Here is a 21017-nt window from a genome sequence, read left to right on the forward strand (position 1 = left end):
TACATGGAAACCCGGTTCTAAATTAAGAAGCCTAACAGAGATTGGGAATGGGGGAGCTGATATACAGCATAGAAAAGAAACAAAACGGCTTACTTTCAAGGGCTGCATGCACACCTTGCATTTAAAGCACATTGAAAGCACCTCCCACAGAATCCTGGGAACTGTAGCTCTGTAAAAGATACACTACATCCCCCAAGCTTCTTTGGGGAAAGCTATGTGCTTTCAATGTATGGTGCATACACAGTCACAGTAAGCTAAGCTTCACAATCTTAAGAAGGAATCTCAGGCTTGCTTGCATGGGACAAAGGTCAGCCATGATGTCTAGCAGATGACCAATGACAATTCCCATATTTTAATCCTGCAGGATCAGGGGAGGCTATTGATGGAGAAGTTGGATCCTCTATTACAGAGCTTTCCAAACTGTGTGTTGTGATATGTCAGTGTGTCGGCTGCAGTGTGTAGGTGTGTCGCGCAAACGCTCTCCACACTCCTCCTGGGGCTGGAAAGGGGTTAGTTTAACCTCCGGTTTGCTAGTAAAACTGAATTGCCGTGTCATGAAATGATGCATGTCTGAAATGTGTGACACCAACATGGAAAGTTTGGAAAGCTCTGCTCCGTCGGGTGTGACTATGTGGGTTTGGGCATGCTCTAAGGGTAGAGTTTTGGCGCTTGGGACATGACATGCCCAACATGTGGAGAGAGAAAGAGAGAGCTGCTCCACTGGCACAACTCAGGAACTGGAAGGTAAGATCTGAGAAATAGTTCCAACTTCGTTCTTGTAAAAGGACCATCAGATATGGGGTGGGGTACCGTACTTATCCATGTATAAGGCGCCCCCCATGTATAAGACGTCCCCCTACAGTTGAGATTTTTTCCAGGGGGGATTGCCTCAGCAGCAACCAATCAACCGTCCACCCTATGCACTACCAATATATAACATGACCCCCACTTTTTAGCATGATAGAATCATAGAATCATAGAGTTGGAAGAGACCACAAGGGCCATTGAGTCCAACCCCCTGCCAAGCAGGAAACACCATCAGAGCACTCCTGACATATGGCTGTCAAGCCTCTGCTTATACATGATAGTCTTATACACGGATGTAGTCTTATACACGGAAAAGTACGGTATTTCGAATCTGTGTGCATGGAGGATGCTTGAAATATGACTAATAAATTACAGGGTCATCAACACAGGTACATTGCATTTTTAAAGGGATAGGCATTTTAATCTCTCTTTTTTTTCTACACAGGGACCTGTCGTGAAATGTGCACACATCCAATGTGTCACTAGCTACACATGGGAAACTGTGCATCACTTTTTACGCATTTGAGGAATGCTCTGTTCCCACATACCTCAAGCTGTAACTATTTATCTAGAGGTGGTAATGTGCTACAAAAACATAATCACGTAATGTGTTAATCCAGAATTTGATCAGATTACTTCAAAACAGAGAAGTGGCCAGGGTCAGAGTATTATCACAGCTCTGCTGTCTAGCTGAAATATCCAGAGAGAGGGATGGGCACATCTGTCCTTTCTTGTTTCTCCTACTTTCCCATTTTTTTCAGACTGATTTCCATATCAGTTTGCAGTTAAAAATATATATTTAAAAAGTCCTCATGAAATTGCACCAGCATTTTGGTGCAAATGTCTCCTAATATACCCCTTCTCTTGCAGGCAATTTTGCCTAACGTATATATTTTTGCCGAGCAATTTCCCCCAATACAGTGCATTCTTGTATCTTATGTTCATTAACGTATGTGGCCTTTTTTGAATAATTGTTTTGGTTGGATAGCTACATTGCAAAATCCAGAAAAGTGAAAATTTTGAAGGAAGGCTGGGTGTCAGTATGCACGTGCCTGTTTGTTTCCGGAAGTGCAAATTAAGTAGATGCATTTTCAAATGCAAACGGAAATGAATCCCTTCCACCCTTATCCACAGATTAAGCAATGGAACTCCTTATAATCTGAATTAAGGGGTGGATTTTGGCACCGCCAGCGGACTTTGGGTCAGGCAGCACAGCATAGCGGCAGGAGATAAATTGTTCAGAGGAGAGAGACGTAGAAACGGGAAGCCGGCTGGTTGTTCAGGTTGTTGGGCAGAGATGTACTTACACTGAATTAGGCGCTCACAAGCCTGATTAACCAGATGATAGATTGTGGCTAAAGACTGGGCTTCACCCTAAGGAGGAGGAGAGAAGAAAACGGATGGGGAGATCAATGCCAGCATATGAGAAGAGTAAAAACAGTCAGTCAGGTTTTGAACATCTCTCATTCTTTGGAGAATGCCATGCAAAACAATATGATACACTGCAGTTCGCTACCTTATCACCACCCTGTTTATTGCTTTATTTCAGCCAACGCTGGCAGTGGCTGTAACCAGAAAAAACCCCTCCCCTTCCCTTCCGCTTGCAGATGCCTACATCAGATCCTGCATTGCCAGGCGTTGGACTAGATGATCCTTGGGACCCTTCCAACTCTTGTTGTTGTTGTGTAGTCGTTTAGTCGTGTCCGACTCTTCGTGACCCCCTGGACCAGAGCACGCCAGGCACTCCTGTCTTCCACTGCCTCCCGCAGTTTGGTCAAACTCATGCTGGTAGCTTCCAGAACACTGTCCAACCATCTCGTCCTCTGTCATCCCCTTCTCCTTGTGCCCTCCATCTTTCCCAGCATCAGGGTCTTTTCCAGGGAGTCTTCTCTTCTCATGAGGTGGCCAAAGTATTGGAGCCTCAGCTTCAGGATCTGTCCTTCCAGTGAGCACTCAGGGCTGACTTCCTTCAGAATGGATAGGGTTGATCTTCTTGCAGTCCATGGGACTCTCAAGAGTCTCCTCCAGCACCATAATTCAAAAGCATCAATTCTTCTTTATGGTCCAGCTCTCACTTCCATACATCACTACTGGGAAAACCATAGCTCCAACTCTACGATTCTACCAAAAGGCCTTTTGTGAGCACAAAGGCTGAAGCTCACCAGTAGAACATCTGCTTTGTATGTAGAAGGCCCCAAGTCCAATTGCTGCCATCTCGGCGGTGCAAGATTCCCTATCTGAAACCCTGGAGTGTTGCTGCTGGACAGTGTAGACAGCAGGGTCGGATTTAGGATTGATGAGGCCGTAAGCTACTGAATGGGGGACGTGAGTGGCGCTGTGGGTTAAACCACAGAGCCTAGGACTTGCTGATCAGAAGGTCGGCAGTTCGAATCCCCGCGATGGGGTGAGCTCCCGTTGATTCTGCTCCTGCCAACCTAGCAGTTCGAAAGCACGTCAGAGTGCAAGTAGAAGGTAAACGGCATTTCCATGTGCTGCTCTGGTTCACCAGAAGCGGCTTAGTCATGCTGGCAACATAACCCGGAAGCTGTCTGTGGAAAAACGCTGGCTCGCTCGGCCTATAGAGCGAGATGAGCGCGCAACCCCAGCGTCGGTCACAACTGGACCTAATGGTGAGAGGTCCCTTTACCTTTACCTTTTAAGCTACTGAATGTAATGAGGCCCTTTATATGTCCAGCTGTCCTTTGTTAACAACAATTCTTGCTGTTTTTTGTGTTGAATATATGCTTTATGGTAATTTATGGAGCTAATGGGTCCATACACAACACAAAACACTGTTGCTGTATGTAGGTTTTTTATCTTATATTTTGGAAATGTACATCCAGGGTTTTTCCCCCTTTCCCCCCCCGCCTTAGAGTTTAAACATAACACATTACTTTACTTGCTATACGAAAACATACAGTGATTTTTTTCTTTAAAATTGTTTTGTTTTTTTAATTTTTTTTCAAAGATCTTTATTGAAACTTAACATATATGCAGGGGGGTTTCCCCTTTTAATTTTTTGCCCTCCCTCAAAGAGTGGGGCCCTAAGCTATAGCTTGTTTAGCTTATACAGTGGTACCTTGGTTCTCAAACTTAATCTGCTCCAAAACCAAAGCATTCCAAAACCAAGGTGCGCTTTCCCATAGAAAGCAATGCAAAATGGATTAATCTGTCCCAGATTTTTAAAAACAACCCCTAAAACAGCAATTTAACAATAATTTTACTCTCTTACTAGACCAGGGGTCTGCAACCTTTAAGACAAAAAGAGCCACTTGGACCCGTTTCCGAAGAAAAAAAAAACCTGGGAGCCGCAAAACCATTGCAACATTTAAAACAAATATATCTCCGGAGCCGTGATCTGTCAGCGGGTGGGAAGGTGACGTCGGGATGGTGCGTGACTAACACACGCACCGCCCCCATGCGACATCACAGCCAGTACAGCGCCTGCCACAGTGGGGAGTGTCGGGGCGCACAATGCGCCTCCTCCCCTCGCTAGTATCTGCCCCGGAGCCACGGCAAAGGTGTAAAAGAGCCACATGCGGCTCCGGAGCCGTGGGTTGCGGACCCCTGTACTAGACCATTAATCCATAAAATGAAAGCAATAAACAATGTACTGCTGTCGACTTCCGGGTCGGCGCCATCGCCGAATGGCGGACTCCCTCCGAGCTCCGGAGGGAGTTGGCCGGGTAGGGGTCGGGTCCTGCCGTGCCGGCGACGCAGGGACCCTCAAAAACCATGGGCGGAGATGCCCATGGACTTGGTGACTCGGCGGGCACCGTTTGCGCCCCCCCGACCCGTGAAGGAGCCTTTTTAAAGGCTGCGGAGCGGGTGACGGGGGGGTGTGGTGCTGTGAGTCCAATGCTTCCCCTGCCCAGCGAAGCCGCATGCCATTCGGCGGAGAGCAACGACTTCTTCTTTGAAAATTTCGGATTTGGACTAAAAGGAACAACCCGTGAGTAAATTGATTGGACTTAAAAGGGAAATTTGATCTTTGAATTTGGAGCGAGCGGGGGGAGTGCAAAAAGGAAGTCCGCCCCCCCTGTTGTAGATGGCTCAACGCAAGGATTTGACAACTAAGATAGAGAGATGAACTTGTTTACCTGAGAAAAAATTTTAACTTCACGAAGGGAAATTACAATAATTGTGCTGGAGGAGAAGACTGATTTGTGGGAACTAAAATGCAACCCCCCCGGGAACCGGGAACGATCCGCTATGAGAGACTGGTGAAGAGACACAGAAACTTTGACAGCTGTCAAAGTAGCTGTCAAAGCAGGAAAATAAAAGAGAACTTTGTTACGATGGCTTTGCTGGTTAGATTTGTTACAATTTGGACATAAATTATTGGAAATAAAGGCAACAAGTTATTTGACTTTTGGGTCTGATTTTGAAAGAAATTAAGTTACCATATTCCCTCTAGAGGGAGGCTGGGACATTGCAACAGTAGCAGCAAGTGGAAAAATACTATGAATTTGAGCAGGATCTGTTATCTCTTGGGAAAGCTGCAAAAACGAAGCATTATTTTGTCTACAGAGGTTTCTATACTAAAGGAGACAATGGATTTATCTATTGAAGAAAGGAAGGGACTTGACGCAAGTTATGTTCCTGAATAACAAAAGCCTCTGTGGAGAACAAGAAGTTTCTGAATTAGAAGGTTTCTGCAGCAGAACAGGAAAAAGCAACCTGAGGAATAAGAGCTGGACCAAATTTGAAGCCGGAGTATTTGGAACATCCAGACTTTAAAAGGACCAAGAAATAGAATTTAAGTTAGACTCCTAAACATAGAGGTCTGGATGGAAGAACATTGACTTTTTCTGAGAGTTTTTTCGAGATTGGACTTTCTGAAATTAAAAGCTATCAAAAGACGGCAAAATGAAGTTGAGATATAGACGTGGATACACCAGGCTGGCAGTAGACAATGGATGAACTTTGGGGATTGGAACCGGGGAATGGGGGGGGGGGAGAGATTTGGAATCCAAAGGCTGTAAAATTATATATTATTTCTTTCTTTTCTTTTTTCATGTTTGTTGTTTGAAAATAGCGGAATTCGTGGAAGGGAAATGGGGTCGATCTTAGGGAATTATATAAAATATAAGGAGAAATGGTTCATTAAGATAAATAAGATAAATTAATTTGGAATAAATGGGTTATTTAAAATTTAAAAAAAAACAAAACAATGTACTGCTGTCACACAATCAATCCATCGGTAGCTGAACTGGGTTCCACACAGTCACAAAAACAAAACAGCAAAATAAATAGCAAAAACAGATAGACCTCAGCACGACACTCAAAACGGAAGTGTGGCGCTCAAAACAGAGCATGTTCAGCTTCTGAAAAATGTTCTCAAACCGAACACTTACTTCCAGGTTTGCAGTGTTTGGGTTCCAAGTTGTTTGAGTACTGAGGCGTTTGAGAACCAAGGTACCACTGCACATAAATCCGGCACTGGTAGACAGCAATGGGTTAGCTTCCTGTTGCTTTTTGCTGTATGGATCCCACCATTAGCCTTTTTTCCACCAAAAAGCATTGGAAGAGGAGGTGTGCATTTCTGGCCCCCGTCCCAGAAATCCACATGCTCTCCCATTTGCACTCCTAGCTACTGAACAAGTCAGCTTCCGCAGTCAATTGAGTAATGGGACAAACTCCAGACACCCATCCTCTTTCCCCTGTCAACCAGGTTGAATTTGGCATGAGCAGCATTTGTGCGATGACTCCCACCTGTTCCCAGACGTAATCGGGAGATTAGAGGCAGTGTGGTGTAGCGGTTAGAGTGCTAGAATAGAAGCTGGGAGACTTGGGTTCAAATCCCCACTTGGCCATGAAGCTGGACTGGGTGGCTCTGGGCCAGTCACTTGCTCTCAAACTAGCCTACCTTGCAGGCTGGTTGTGAGACAAAATGGGGGAGGAGGAGAAGGATGCATGGCACCTTGAGCCCCTTGGAGTAACTATAGAATTATAGAGTTTGAAGGAACCTCAAAGGTCATCTAGTCCAACCCCTGACACTGCAGGAATCTCAATGCAAGAAAGGTGGGATAAAATGTAATAAATAAATAAAATAGTGGATGAGAGTCAGAGTAGGCAGGCCGGACATTGTTGTTGTTGTTTAGTCGTTTAGTTGTGTCTGACTCTTCGTGACCCCATGGACCAGAGCACGCCAGGCACTCCTGTCTTCCACTGCCTCCCGCAGTTTGGTCAGACTTATGTTTGTAGCTTCGAGAACACTATCCAACCATCTCATCCTCTGTCATCCCCTTCTCCTTGTGCCCTCCATCTTTCCCAACATCAGGGTCTTTTCCAGGGAGTCTTCTCTTCTCATGAGGTGGCCAAAGTCCTGGAGCCTCAGTTTCAGGATCTGTCCTTCCAGTGACCACTCAGGGCTGATTTCCTTCAGAATGGAGAGGTTTGATCTTCTTGCAGTCCATGGGACTCTCAAGAGTCTCCCCCAGCACCATAATTCAAAAGCATCAATTCTTCGGCGATCAGTCTTCTTTATGGTCCAGCTTGTTATTCTAAAGCAGCAATGCAGCAGCAAGCAAAGGCTATAGCAGCCAAGTCTGCTGCTTGTGGCTGGAAAGCCAAACAGGATGTATGTGACTGTTGCCATGGAAACAAAGGGGCAGTCCATTCTCCTTACTGAGCACCGGATGTTAGCTCAGTGTGTGTGTCATATGACCTGTACAGGATGTACATGGGTGGAGTTTGGAGTTTCTCTCTGTTTGTTGAAGAGAGCAGACATGTTTTCTCTTTTACTGTTTGACTGCTGAAGACAGGAATAAAACATGTAGATACATTTCTGTCTGAGTCTGATTCCCCTCCCTGGGGATATGCTGGAGAGCAGGGAGGAGGAGAAGCAGTTTGGTGTGTTTTTCTCACAGCCTGAGGAAAATCGCCGGAACGGACCTCGTGTGTTTTTCCTACCGGGAGTCGCCGGAGGGAGGTCGAAAGAATTCAGCCGGTGCCTGGAGAGATAGGCACATACCTCTGACCGACCCTGAATTCTGACACAGCTCTCACTTCCATACATGACTACAGTGGTACCTTGGGTTACATACGCTTCAGGTTACATATGCTTCAGGTTACACACTCCGCTAACCCAGAAATCGTGTTTCAGGTTAAGAACTTTGCTTCAGGATGAGAACAGAAGGGGAGTAAATACTGCTGACAGAAGAGATCTCTGATAACAAGACAACAATAAAATACGAGAAGAACGTCAAGATACGGTAATGACTGAGGGGGGAGGGGGGGAAAATCTGCCTCTACCTTTTTATGTGACTTAACAAGAATCCCCCTCCCCTAATGAGTCAGAAATTAAGGACTTAAGCTGTGGATTTAAGGCTGTGTGAAGATAAACTTTCGATCCAAAGCAATGTTTCAAGATGAAGCTGGAAAGCTAAGAGTTTTGGAGTGACGCAGTCAGGAAAAAATGCCGTTCGCCATTTTGTGAGGCATTGTGGGAGCTCTTGGGTCTGGGAGGAGAAAGAAAGAAATAGAGTTGTTTACATATCGTGAATCAACTCCTCGGTGGGACTTAAGAGTGACAAATGCCAAAATTTACGATGGAAAAAGTGATGTTATCTATGAAGGAGATATATGGAAACCATCTGGACTTAGTGGAGGAACGGGAAATCCACACAGGATTATTACACTTGCTATCGGCTTAAGGAGACTAACAGAAGAGATCGTAAAGGAAAAAGAGAAATTATACGAACAAGATATGATGTGGCAACACCAAGATAAGACTGGATAGAATTATGAACTTTGTTTGGACTGATTGGGACTGCTTTGGACATTAACGCAGTAATAAGAAGATGATCTGAATTCCCCTTTGGACCTTGAAGTATGGGTTCCCCCAACAAAATTTAAAAATTTGGCTTTGTAATTTGGAATTTATATGATGTGATTTAATTTGATATCATTGGCCAGTTAATAAAAATTATTTAAAAAAAAGAAAAAAAAAGAGAACAGAAATTGTGCTCCGGTGGCGTGGCAGCAGCAGGAGGCCCCATTAGCTAAAGTGGTGCTTCAGGTTAAGAACAGTTTCAGGTTAAGAACAGACCTCCGGAACGAATTAAGTACTTAACCCAAGGTTCCACTGTACTGGGAAAACCATAGCTTTAACTATATGGACCTTTGTCAGCAAGGTGATGTCTCTGCTTTTTAGGTTTGTCATTGCAGGCCAGACGTTAGCAATTAACAATGAAATCAAAGAATTGGAGAATTGGAGACAATCCTCAGGGTAATCTAGTCCAACCTCCTGCAACATAGGAATCACCATTTCTCTTTCTTTCTTTGTGCTCTGGCACATATTAATTTTACAACATCAACAAAGCCTTCCACTTACGGCTTTAAGTAGCCTTCCTGAACTGCTGTAATAATTCTGTATTATTAAACTGCTCTGCAAAGGAACAGTAAATCTAAACACAATCACATCCACGCACAGATCCTGAAGAGACTGTCAAGCAGAGAGTTCTGATGCTGAAAATTAATATGGACACTATTAAAATGCATTCATTTCTGAATATTTAAAGAAGCCCGGCCATTCCTTTGTGATTGAATAACCAAACTCTCTTTGAAACGGCACCTCTCCATTTATTTATCTATCTATTTATCTACCCATACGCATATATATCTTTGGATATAGATATATCTTCCTTGCGACAGGTAATAAAGCAATCAAAATGCAGAAAACAACTTGAAAATAGTCACTGCCATTATCCATAAAAGCTCATAACGAAATGAAAATTGAGCCCTGCATCAAACAGTGAGATTTTTGATGACACCGTCTGGATCAATGTGCAGTCTTTACCCAAAATTAAGCAAGAACTGGGCAGGGTGCCCAGGAAATAAAAGTGAAAAATGCTACCACATTTTTGAAGGAAAAAAAAAACCAGAGAGGAAAGCCTAGCAAGAGCGCAATAGAGTGGGTTTAAAAATGAAATAAAATTGAAAAGTCAGATGGCAGAGGGAAATGATAGAAAGTCATGCACCTGGATCCTGGTGATAGCTGCAGAGGGAATCTAGCAAAAGTTTAAAACCCATCAACCAGTGCCAAAGAAAGATAGAACTTTTTTATGTATGCAACAACAGCAGCAAGAATACTCATTGCGAAGTATTGGAAGACACAAGATTTACCCACTCTGGAAGAATGGCAGATGAAGGTGATAGACTATATGGGACTAGCAGAAATGACCGGCAGAATCCGAGACCAGGGAAAAGAGTCGGCGGAAGAAGACTGGAAGAAATTTAAAGACTATTTGCAGAGGCATTGCAAAATTAATGGACATTAGCGGGATGTTGGACAGAAACTAAGTGGTTACCAGCTGTAATGTAAAGGTTGAGCAATAAGTTATAATAAGTTATAATAAGGATTTGCTGAGTTAAGAATTTGAACTGGAATACAAAAGGGGGAGGTGAGAGGAGGTCTGGGAAACAAGTTAATGGAAATAAGTAATGGAAACTATATTTGTTTTAACTGTTTTTTAATTTTTTATCTTTGTATCTTTGTTACTTTTTGTGTATTATTTTTCTTTGTATTAATTTGGAAACTTTAATAAATATTTATAAAAAAACAACAACCATCAACCAGCCCATTTTAAAAAAAGAGCAAACAAACCTCACAGGAAGTTTCAGCACACCTTAGTGCAGTTGGGAAAAGTGGGATAGATCCCATGTGGTTTGCTAATCATTATTCCTAGTAGTTTGATTTCCCCATAATGTTTCAATAAGGGTGGGCTTCCCTAAGGGGCTAACTACATGTTACACACTAATGTGCAGAGCTGCATCCTAGTGTGTTTTGTTTTTTGCTTTTGAAGTCAAGCCACTTCAGGAAGGGAAAATTAAAGCAGAAAAGAAGGAAAACAGAAAGTGGCCTTTATATCAGTCCCGAGCATTGGTCCATCTGTATCAGAGGTGGGTATCTGCCCATTGTCCTCTTTCCTATTTAGTGGTTCCCAGCCTCTGCGAACCTCTATGACAACCCATGAAACAGAAGCCATTTCCTCAAGTCTGACATAGTTTTGTAAAATCCAAGATCTTGTCCCAGATCCACCTTTGGCGATGTCAAAACTTGCCCCCTAACTCTTGTGAAGAAAACTAGCCAACAGGATGCCTGTATTAGCCCTGGAAGAAAGTTGGGTTTTCTTTTGAGAATGGGCAAAGAAATATTAATCTGCAATTTATTTGGGGGTGGGGGAATGGGCTGGAGAAGAGGAAAGGGGAATCCACCATGCAAAGTGGGGGTTCATAACATATCCAGGGAAAATCTTTGGGCTATATTTTTACCCTGGCCTTAAACTGCTAAGGTATCTTTTGTTTCATGAGACTTCTTCTGAATTCATACTATTGCAATGGTTTCACTTTTTGTATAATTGTAGTGGTTTCAACTGTATGTTCTATTGTTAAATCCTTCGAAGACAGAGGTCCTCTGGCTGGGACGGGACGATATGGGATTGAGGGGGCAACTCCCATCTCTTGCGGGGGTGCAATTAGTGCCAGCACCGTCCGTTAAGAGTTTGGGTGTAATCTTTGATACCTCCCTCTCCATGGAGGCACAGATTGCAGCTATTACAAAGGCGGCATTTTTTCATCTCCGCCAAGCTAAGCAGTTGGCTCCTTACCTCTCTCGCCCTGACCTAGCCACTGTGATCCACGCGACGGTCACCTCCAGACTGGATTATTGTAACTTGCTCTACGTGGGGCTGCCCTTGAGACTGACCCAAAAACTCCAGCGGGTGCAGAATGCCGCAGCGAGACTCCTTACGGGGTCTTCGCTGTGAGATCACATTCATCCGGTGCTATACCAGCTGCACTGGCTCCCGGTGGAGTATAGGATCAGGTTTAAGGTGCTGGTTTTAACCTTCAAAGCCCTATACGGCCTAGGACCCTCGTACCTACGGGACCGCCTCTCCTGGTATGCCCCACAGAGGAACTTACGGTCTTCAAATAAAAACATCTTGAAGGTCCCAAGCCACAGAGAGGTTAGGCTGGCCTCAACTAGAGCCAGGGCTTTTTCGGCTGCGGCTCCAACCTGGTGGAATGCTCTGTCACAAGAGACTAGGGCCCTGCAGGATTTGACATCTTTCCGCAGGGCCTGCAAGACAGAGCTGTTCCGCCAGGCCTTTGGTCAGGGCGCAGCCTGACTCCCTCCTTTGGCAATCTTTACAAAACTTTAGTTTATGGTTGCCATCAATTTTGATTTTAATGAATTTTTATAATGTTTTTATAATGTTGCACTACTTCAGTGTTGTTAGCCGCCCTGAGCCCGGTTTCGGCTGGGGAGGGCGGGATATAAATAAAATTTATTATTATTATTATTATTATTATTATTATTATTATTATTATTAGGACCTTATGGGCAAGAGCAGGTAAGAGATCAGATAGAACATTAACTAAATAAAGAAAAGGTCTACCACCAACACCGGAACTTGAAATGGGTTGTTCTGAGGGGGTGAGGAGGAGGAGATGGGGGTCAAAGGTGGTTTTGGATCTACTGGATCCTTGAGAGTCCCAAGGATCTCGGTAGTGGCACCTGCCCTGTGGAACGCCCTCCCACCAGATGTCAAAGAGAACAACAACTACCAGACTTTTAGACGACATCTGAAGGTAGCCCAGTTTAAGGAAGCTTTTAATGTTTGATACATTACTGTATTTTAATATTGTGTTGGAAGCTGCCCAGAGTGGCTGGGGTATAAATAATAAATTGTTATTGTTATTGTTGTTGTTGTTGTTATTGTTGTTGTTGTTGTTGTTGTTGTTATTATTATTATTATTATTATTATTATCTGACTCATTTCCCACCCCAGCATAATTTCTCTCCCATTCATTTCAAAGGACTTTTAAAACAAAACAATGACACATAACCATCAAAGGGAAAGGGGTTTGTCAGATGCAACACTCCGCCATGCCCATTTAGGATAGCACAGCAGGGATTCTGGCACCCTGGGAAAAAACATTTCTCAGCTAGACAATTGCACACTCTGGTGCCATCGCTGCTGATACTGTAGTGCAGGCTCAAGTACCAGTTTAGCAGAGAGACATGGGAAGATGCTTTGCAACGAGTCAGGTCACTGGTCCATCGAGCCAACTGTTGGCCACCCAAGGATGGGTTCCAAAGAAAATAGAAGCCAAAGAGACTCACCTTCTCTCCCCTCTCTCCTTTTGGACCAGGCAGCCCCTGCAGGAGAAAACAAAGCAAAAGGCAGTTAGAAATATATCTTCTCTTTGGAGGCAGTAAATGAAAAGGCCACTCTGAGAACTGACAGTTACAGCAGCCTAGTCTTGTCATTCTCCAGCAAAACCTGCAAGGATATTATACATTTAATAAGTCTCCTCTATGGCTTGGTTCCTGCAGAGAGTGGACAAAGACCTTCCACAGCAGGAATGCTTGGCCAAAAGCATAACTCATCCCCTTGCATAGCATAATCTGGGTAGGTGATACTTTGCAGGATACTGGTTACTAAGGAAAATCTGGTCTGGCCCATAGCTGGATGGAAGACCACCTTGAAATGTTCAGAATGCCAGTTTGGGTTCTAGGATGGAAGGAAGGTGAGATAAAAATGTCATATATAGCTGCATCTGCCAAAAAAAGTGGTGACCTTTCCGTAACACCTTGTCGGGTTAAGCAATGAATCCAATTGAATTCTTCACAGGGATGGTACTCAAGGTACTGAATTGGTCTTCTGTTAAAGCATAATGCTACTTACTCTGCCCTTGAATTGATGCCTCTGTGTGCTTTGTATTTTATTGGATTTGTACAGGTTTTACAGTTTGGCGCACTGCACCGAGTCCTTTTCTCGCGGAACGCATCTCAAAACTTTTTGAAACAATAAGGCAGACGTCTGCGCTTGCAAATGAGGAACCATGCACAATTAAATATGTGCCTATAAGTGAAGAATGGTGCACAATTAAGCCAACTACAGATTTCCAAGGGCAGCGAGGCCGTGAAATAACAATTTGGGAAAACAGCATTTTGTGGAAAATGACAGATCCAGTTTTGCAGATGCTGGTTATTTATTTGTTAGGTTATTCAGACTGCCCTGTTCCAATGGCTGGGGGCAGGCAGCAAAATGTTTGTTGTCCTGGGCATGGAATGCCAGTGAAAGAAAGAAAGAAAGAAAGAAAGAAAGAAAGAAAGAAAGAAAGAAAATGGAAGAAAGGACGGAAGGACGGAAGGACGGAAGGACGGAAGGAAGGAAGGAAGGAAGATACTCCTGGGCTGGTGTGCACTTGTGGGGGGGAAATGGGAAAGACTTACCGTCGGGCCAACGTCTCCTGGGGGGCCCTTCTCCCCACTGCTGCCTCGGGCGCCTGCTACGCCTTGGAAACCCTGCAGAGAGCCAGGGAGAGCCACAATGACTGAAGATGTCAGATAACGTAAAATTATTGCGACTTGAGGCTCGAGGGAGACCAGCAAAAACGAACTTGCAAAAGGCCCAGGGTGGGAATTACGGCCTTCAGGTTGAAGTCGGCGCCCCACCCAGTCGGGGGAACAAAATGTGAAGGCTGTACTGTGCATGGCTCATGCTCACTTCGTCTCCAATTAATGTCACAATTTATGGGCACAATAGTAGGTCAGAACTGCAAGTCCCAGAACGGTGTTATTTTCTCCCTTCCGTTTTTAAAGGCTTTATTATGCAGATAGAATCTTGGCGCTCTCTCTTCCTACTTCTCTCTCACACACTCTGTTACTTTATCCTTCCAATCCCCTGCCTTCTTTCCTGTCTTCTTGCGCTGTCTTGCCTCCTTCTGACTTTTTCCTCTTCTCTCCCTCTCTTCCCATTCTTTCTTCACAGTCTAAGTTGCCTCACAGGGTTGTTGTGAGGACAAAATGGGTAGGGAAAAAACTCTGCTGGGCAATTGCAGATGGGCAAAATAAAGATGTCCTGTGTCAGTGTGGTGTAGCTAAGAGTATCAGTCGAGAACCTGGGAGACCAGGGTTCAAATTCCCGCTCAGCCATGAAGCTTAGTAAGTGACCTTGGGAAGAGAGAACCACGTATGCCACTTTGAGGAAAAGTAAGATTTCTCCTAAGGGGAACAGGTGGTGCTGTGTGTTAAACCACAGAGCCTAGGGCTTGCCGATCAGAAGGTCGGCGGTTCAAATCCCTGCGATGGGGTGAGCTCCCGTTGCTCGGTCCCTGCTCCTGCCAACCTAGCAGTTTGAAAACACGTCAAAGTGCAAGTAGATAAATAGGTACTGCTCTGGCGGGAAAATAAACGACGTTTCTGTGCGCTGCTCTGGTTTGCCAGAAGTGGCTTAGTCATGCTGGCCACATGACCCGGAAGCTGTACGCCGGCTCCCTTGGCCAATAAAGCAAGATGAGCACCGCAACTCCAGAGTCGTCCGCAACTGGACCTTTACCTTTACCTAAGATTCCTCCTATGATGAAAGTGTGTGTGTGATTTTTATTAATGGTATAAGGAATAAATGTATCTATGTTTATGTTTCTAAACGCAAGTCATCTGGGTATCTTTGGGTAAAAATCAGTTAACAAGTCCAATTAAAAACAACAACTGTTAATAAAATGTATATTGTGTTATAGTGATTCAGAGTGATTCTGCTTTAGGAAACAAGTGATGGGGGGCAGTTGAGATGGTTGGAAATGCTTTGTTTATCCTCGTCAATAAAATGCTAACAGCCACAATAGGAGGAGTTGAAAAGCAACCAAAACAAATGGTCTTGAAATACACATTTTAAATCTAGAACTTAGCCAGGAGTAGATCTTTAAATCTGGCTGAGATTCTTGCCTTCCGCTGTTGCAATAGCTTCCCTTTCTCCTCCCGCAAATCTGAAACGGCATCCCTGCCTTTTCTGATGAAAGGAGACGAGGCTACTAAGAAGTCAACGTCTGACACTCTGCTGCAACTTGGGTACCACGAAACTTGGCTTAGAGGAGATGCTCCAGGATTTGGAACCAGGTGGCTCACCAGCTCTTGCTGAACAGTAGCCGGAGGAAGATGCAACAGTAATGAAGACACAGAGCACTTTGTTCCTTTTGCCTGCCATCCCTGCTAACCTGAGGGAAGTTGAGCTCAGCCTATTCCTGGTAGCAAGACCTTTGGAGCGGAAAAAGTTGCCTTCTACATGACTGGAATGTCTTACCCTTGGTCCTGGTGGTCCAGGAGGTCCAGCAGTGCCTTCCAGGCCTCGAACACCCTGAAAATCAAGTCAGAAAAGTGAGAGAAAAGCTCAGGCTAAAACAGGGAGGGAGAGCTCAGGGGGGGAATGTGCTGCTTTTAGGGATAAAGACATAAGAAGAGTCCTGCTGCTGGATGAGGCCAGTGGCACCTCTAGTCCAGCATCCTGTTCTCACAGTGGCCATTCCGATTGCCTCTTCTGGGAAAACCTGTAGACAGGATCTGGGTGCGAAAGAGGCATTCTCCCATCCTGTGGTTTCCAGCAACGGGCATTCAGAAGCATCGCTACCTCCAACATTCTTTGCGAACCGTTTTGAGGTTTCCTTTTACAATCAAGTGGTGCATACCTGTTATTAAATAAATAAATAGCCATCTGGGACAGTCACCACAGTTGCATTGTGTCTAATCCTCTTTTGGGTGCCCATCTCTACATCCTGTGGAGGCCAGGTTCTAGCATTTGACTTCATTGGATGCTCCTGAGTTCCTGCAGTAGTAGAGTTTGGATTTGATATCCCGCTTTATCACTACCCTAAGGAGTCTCAAAGCGGCTAACATTCTCCTTTCCCTTCCTCCCCCACAACAAACACTCTGTGAGGTGAGTGGGGCTGAGAGACTTCAGAGAAGTGTGACTAGACCAAGGTCACCAGCAGCTGCATGTGGAGGAGCAGAGACGCAAACCTGGTTCACCAGATTACGAGTCTACTGCTCTTAACCACAACACCACACTGGCAGAGATGGAGGGAAGAACTTATCACTACCCACTTTCTCTGTATGATGCATAATATTATAAGCTTTTGACATGTTGTCTCTTACTTGCCGTTTCACTAAAATAAAAACGTTCCAAATGTTGTAGCCATTCCTCGTAGGGTTGATGTTCCAGCCCTTTGTTCACTTTGGGTTGCCCTATCGCGGATGCACGAACATCCCCATCATCATCATCATCATCATCATCTCAGAACTGATGAAGGCTTCAGTGAGCAGCCCATGTACTAGTTCCCCCAAATATGAATGCATTTCCTGGTATAGATGGGAGCTGATTGAGGCTATGTGTCTTTTTGCCCAGGCTTTGTGCATTTGAATTCCCCGAATTCCTGCTTTTATTGGCTGTGTTTTCATCTTAACGAAATTGATTTTTACATTGTACACTGCTCAGAGGTTCTTTTAAAAATATCAAGCAGTTCATAAATGCTTTTAAGCAAATTAAATTAATTATATTATATTATATTATATTATTAATTAAATTAATAATAATATTCTGTGTAACTGAAGAAGTGTGCATGCACACAAAAGCTCATACCAAGAACTAACTTAGTTGGTCTTTAAGGTGCTACTGGAACGAATCTTTTTATTTTAAATTAATAATAGTTATTCCGCAAAATTTATAAATGTAAAAAAACCATCAAAAAGAATTACCTCCCCCTTTCCCCCTCCCTTTGTATTTCTGTCAAATCTCCGTCTTCAAATATTGAATTAAATATATGACTCAGTTCCACCCTGCAGATTTCATCCAGTGCTTGTATAGCAGGACTTCTTCTCCCGGTTTCCCCACCCAAATATGCTCTGGAGGTGTTCCTCAGTTTTCTAGAGAAGATTTTGCGGGTGTGGGGAGCATTTCAGGGAAGTGGAAAGGAAAGTTCTGGTTCGCAAGCCGAAATCTGCTGCTTGAGCAAAATTGCAGCACAGGCTGCAACCCTGAGTTTCAGAACGACGAATGAGCTCCTGTATCACAGGATATATTTCTTGTTTTGCCGTCCCTGATTGTTTTTAGTTGTTCTCTTATTGCTGAACACTTCAATAAAGACTTTTTAAAGCATTCACAAAAATCTGAGCCCTTCAGGAATGCTCCCAAAAGAATGCTTGGGGGAAAAAATATTGGAAAGGAAACAGTCAAACTTAATTATTTGACTCCCCCCCAACCCACAAATGTAGAAAACCCCTGCAAAAAAGGACACTTGCACGTAATGAAATCATACAGCAGAGTGCAAAATCCTTTTGCTTGAATTGTATTGTAGGGTGTTGGACTAGATAATAATAATAAATTTTTATTTATACCCTGCCTTTCCCGGTTCAGAAAACCAGCCTCAGGGCGGCTAACAAAGAATTTAAAACACTTAATTGATGCAACAAAAAACAGCTTAAAATACAGTATAAAACGTGGATAACAATAAATTCCAAATTCAAAAGTCAATTTAGGGAGGAAATCCATCCAATAAACATTAGATGATCACCAGGGCTAGCTGGCTAAATTAGTCCTATTTGGGCCAGCAAGGAGACCAGGGGAGAATTAGCTGTGGGATCCCAGAGCGGGTAATCTTCATAAAAAGAGGAGGGGGAGGGAAGGAAGGGGAATAAAAGATCAGGCTAAGTTCAAGTTGAAAGCCTGGCGGAATAGCTCTGTCTTACAGGCCCTGTGGAAGGAAGTTAAATGCTGCAGGGCCCTGGTCTCATGGGACAGAGCATTCCACCAGGTCGGAGCCATCGCTGAGAAGGCCCTGGCCCTTGTAGAGGATAATCTGACTTCCTTAAGGCCCGGGACCTCTAAACTATGATTATTCACGGACCTTAAGGTCCTCTGCGGGGCATACCAGGAGAGGCGGTCCCGTAAATACGAGGGCCCTAAGCCACAAAGGGCTTTAAAGGTCCTTTTGAATCCCTTCCAAGTCTACAATTCTGTGAATTAGTTTTGCCTTTCAGTTAGCAAGGATGGTAGGAGGAGATGGGAGTCACAGCCAATATTGTGCGGTCTTGCAGCATTTGAAGGGGCAAGCATGACGCTCACCTGAGGACCAGGCAACCTCATTTCTCCATGAGAAATGTTAAAATGATGTTCAGGTGAGGCATTTGCCTCCCTACAATCCCACAAGAATTATGCTCTGGCATTCTCTCAGCAGCCTGCAAGAGATTCTGGGACTTTCCTTTGGGACTGTGCCTTGCATCATTGCTTGCGATCAAATTATTCGTGCTGCACCGACTGAGGATCGTTCTAGCCTAATTGTGATATTATCCTCAAGAGCTAAATGAAGCATCTGTGTTCAGAAGAATCATGTCAGGTGTTGAAAAGAAACATGGAGCAATGGGGAAGAAATTCCTGGGAGTGGCACAATATCTGTTTCACTTGTGCTTGCTCCCATCTTCACGGAGAATTGCGCTCTCTCTTCAACTTGTGGTTTGGGCCATTTGAGAGCCCACATTTGATGGTTGCCAGACTGCCCAGTGCTTTTACCTTTGATCCTTGAATCCCATCTTTCCCTGGAGCTCCTTGAGGACCCATCAAACCCTGCAGACAAACAGAACTGTTATTCAGGAAGCATATCCTTCGTCTTGAGAGTCCCATGGACTGCAAGAAGATCAAACCTATCCATTCTTAAGGAAATCAGCCCTGAGTGCTCACTGGAAGGACAGATCGTGAAGCTGAGGCTCCAATACTTTGGCCACCTCATAAGAAGAGAAGACTCCCTGGAAAAGACCCTGATGTTGGGAAAGATGGAGGGCACAAGGAGAAGGGGACGACAGAGGACAAGATGGTTGGATAGTGTTCTTGAAGCTACCAGCATGAGTTTGACCAAACTGCGGAGGCAGTGGAAGACAGGAGTGCCTGGTGTGATCTGGTCCATGGGGTCACAAAGAGTCGGACACGACTAAACGACTAAACAACAACACAACAACATCCTTTGTCAAAGCGCCTCATGATTAAGCCAGAATCTCAGGACCTTTTTCCAATGAAGCTAAGAACAACAGCTTTGAAAAGACCTTGATTTGTTTTTGCCTTCCCTCCTGCAGACATAGTTTCCATCATCCCCTCTCTATCTCTCCTGAACCAACCTGAAGTCAGGGTGTGCCATGCACATAGCAATGTACCTGTTCGTTACCTGTAATAGGAGGCCTATGCATTCCCTACCTGTGGATTTATTCAGGCCTGGCACCAGCACTAAGCAGAGCTGGGCAAATGCCAAGGCCCCAGCTGTGGGTTTCTCTGAGAAGCCACACACCACATTGCCCAGAAGTGGCTGATCTAATGTCACTCCAGGGCATTGGGGAAAAGGGAAATGACATTTCCCAGATCCCATGTGCTGCTAATGGGTGAGGGAGCAAGCATGCAAGCCCCAAACTGGAGGAAAGCCAGCCCCGATGGAAGAAAGAGAATCTGAGCCAATATGGTGTGACTATATCAGAACAGGTATATTTGTGAGTGTTTATAGTCCCATGTGGGACACGGGTGGTGCTGTGGGTTAAACCACAGAGCCTAGGACTTGCTGATCAGAAGGTCAGCGGTTCAAATCCCCGCGACGGGGTGAGCTCCTGTTGCTCGGTCCCTGCTCCTGCCAACCTAGCAGTTCGAAAGCACGTCAAAGTGCAAGTAGATAAATAGGTACCACTCTGGCGGGAAGGTTGGGACGCAGGTGGCGCTGTGGGTTAAAGCCTCAGCGCCTAGGGCTTGCCGATCGAAAGGTCGGCGGTTCGAATCCCTGCGGCGGGGTGCGCTCCCGCTGCTCGGTCCCAGCGCCTGCCAACCTAGCAGTTCGAAAGCACCTCCGGGTGCAAGTAGATAAATAGGGACCGCTTACCAGCGGGAAGGTAAACGGCGTTTCCGTGTGCGGCTCTGGCTCGCCAGAGCAGCGATGTCACGCTGGCCACGTGACCCGGAAGTGTCTCCGGACAGCGCTGGCCTCTGGCCTCTTAAGTGAGATGGGCGCACAACCCCAGAGTCTGTCAAGACTGGCCCGTACGGGCAGGGGTACCTTTACCTTTACCTTTACCTGGCGGGAAGGTAAACGGCGTTTCCGTGCACTGCTCTGGTTCGTCAGAAGTGGCTTAGTCATGCTGGCCACATGACCCAGAAGCTGTCTGCGGACAAACGCCGGCTCCCTCGGCCTATAGAGCGAGATGAGCGCCGCAATCCCAGAGTCGGTCACGACTGGACCTAATGGTCAGGGGTCCCTTTACCTTCACCTATAGTCCCATGTAGTGTTTGCACACACACCCTTGCTTTCCCTCCAGCCAATTTTGGATCTGAAAACATCTTTCCATCACTCATGATTTACTGCCATCCTATGCATTTGGATGGTTTCAGCAGTCTGGA

General features: G+C 44.9%; 1 protein-coding gene across 1 annotated transcript in view; it reads right to left on the reverse strand.

The window, feature by feature from the left end:
- The window catches only part of COL20A1 (collagen type XX alpha 1 chain), a 145240-nt gene that overhangs the window by 10792 nt on the left and 113431 nt on the right, over positions 1–21017 (reverse strand). The window contains exons 32-36 of the mRNA XM_079978869.1: positions 19161–19214; positions 15903–15956; positions 14057–14128; positions 12941–12976; positions 2115–2181 (exon numbers count right to left, since the gene is read on the reverse strand). Of these exons, the coding sequence (XP_079834995.1) occupies positions 2115–2181; positions 12941–12976; positions 14057–14128; positions 15903–15956; positions 19161–19214 (283 nt within the window). The remainder of the gene's footprint in view (positions 1–2114; positions 2182–12940; positions 12977–14056; positions 14129–15902; positions 15957–19160; positions 19215–21017) is intronic.

Source organism: Podarcis cretensis, assembly GCF_951804945.1.
Source record: "Podarcis cretensis genome assembly, chromosome: 6".
In the NCBI taxonomy this organism is placed as follows: domain Eukaryota; kingdom Metazoa; phylum Chordata; class Lepidosauria; order Squamata; family Lacertidae; genus Podarcis; species Podarcis cretensis.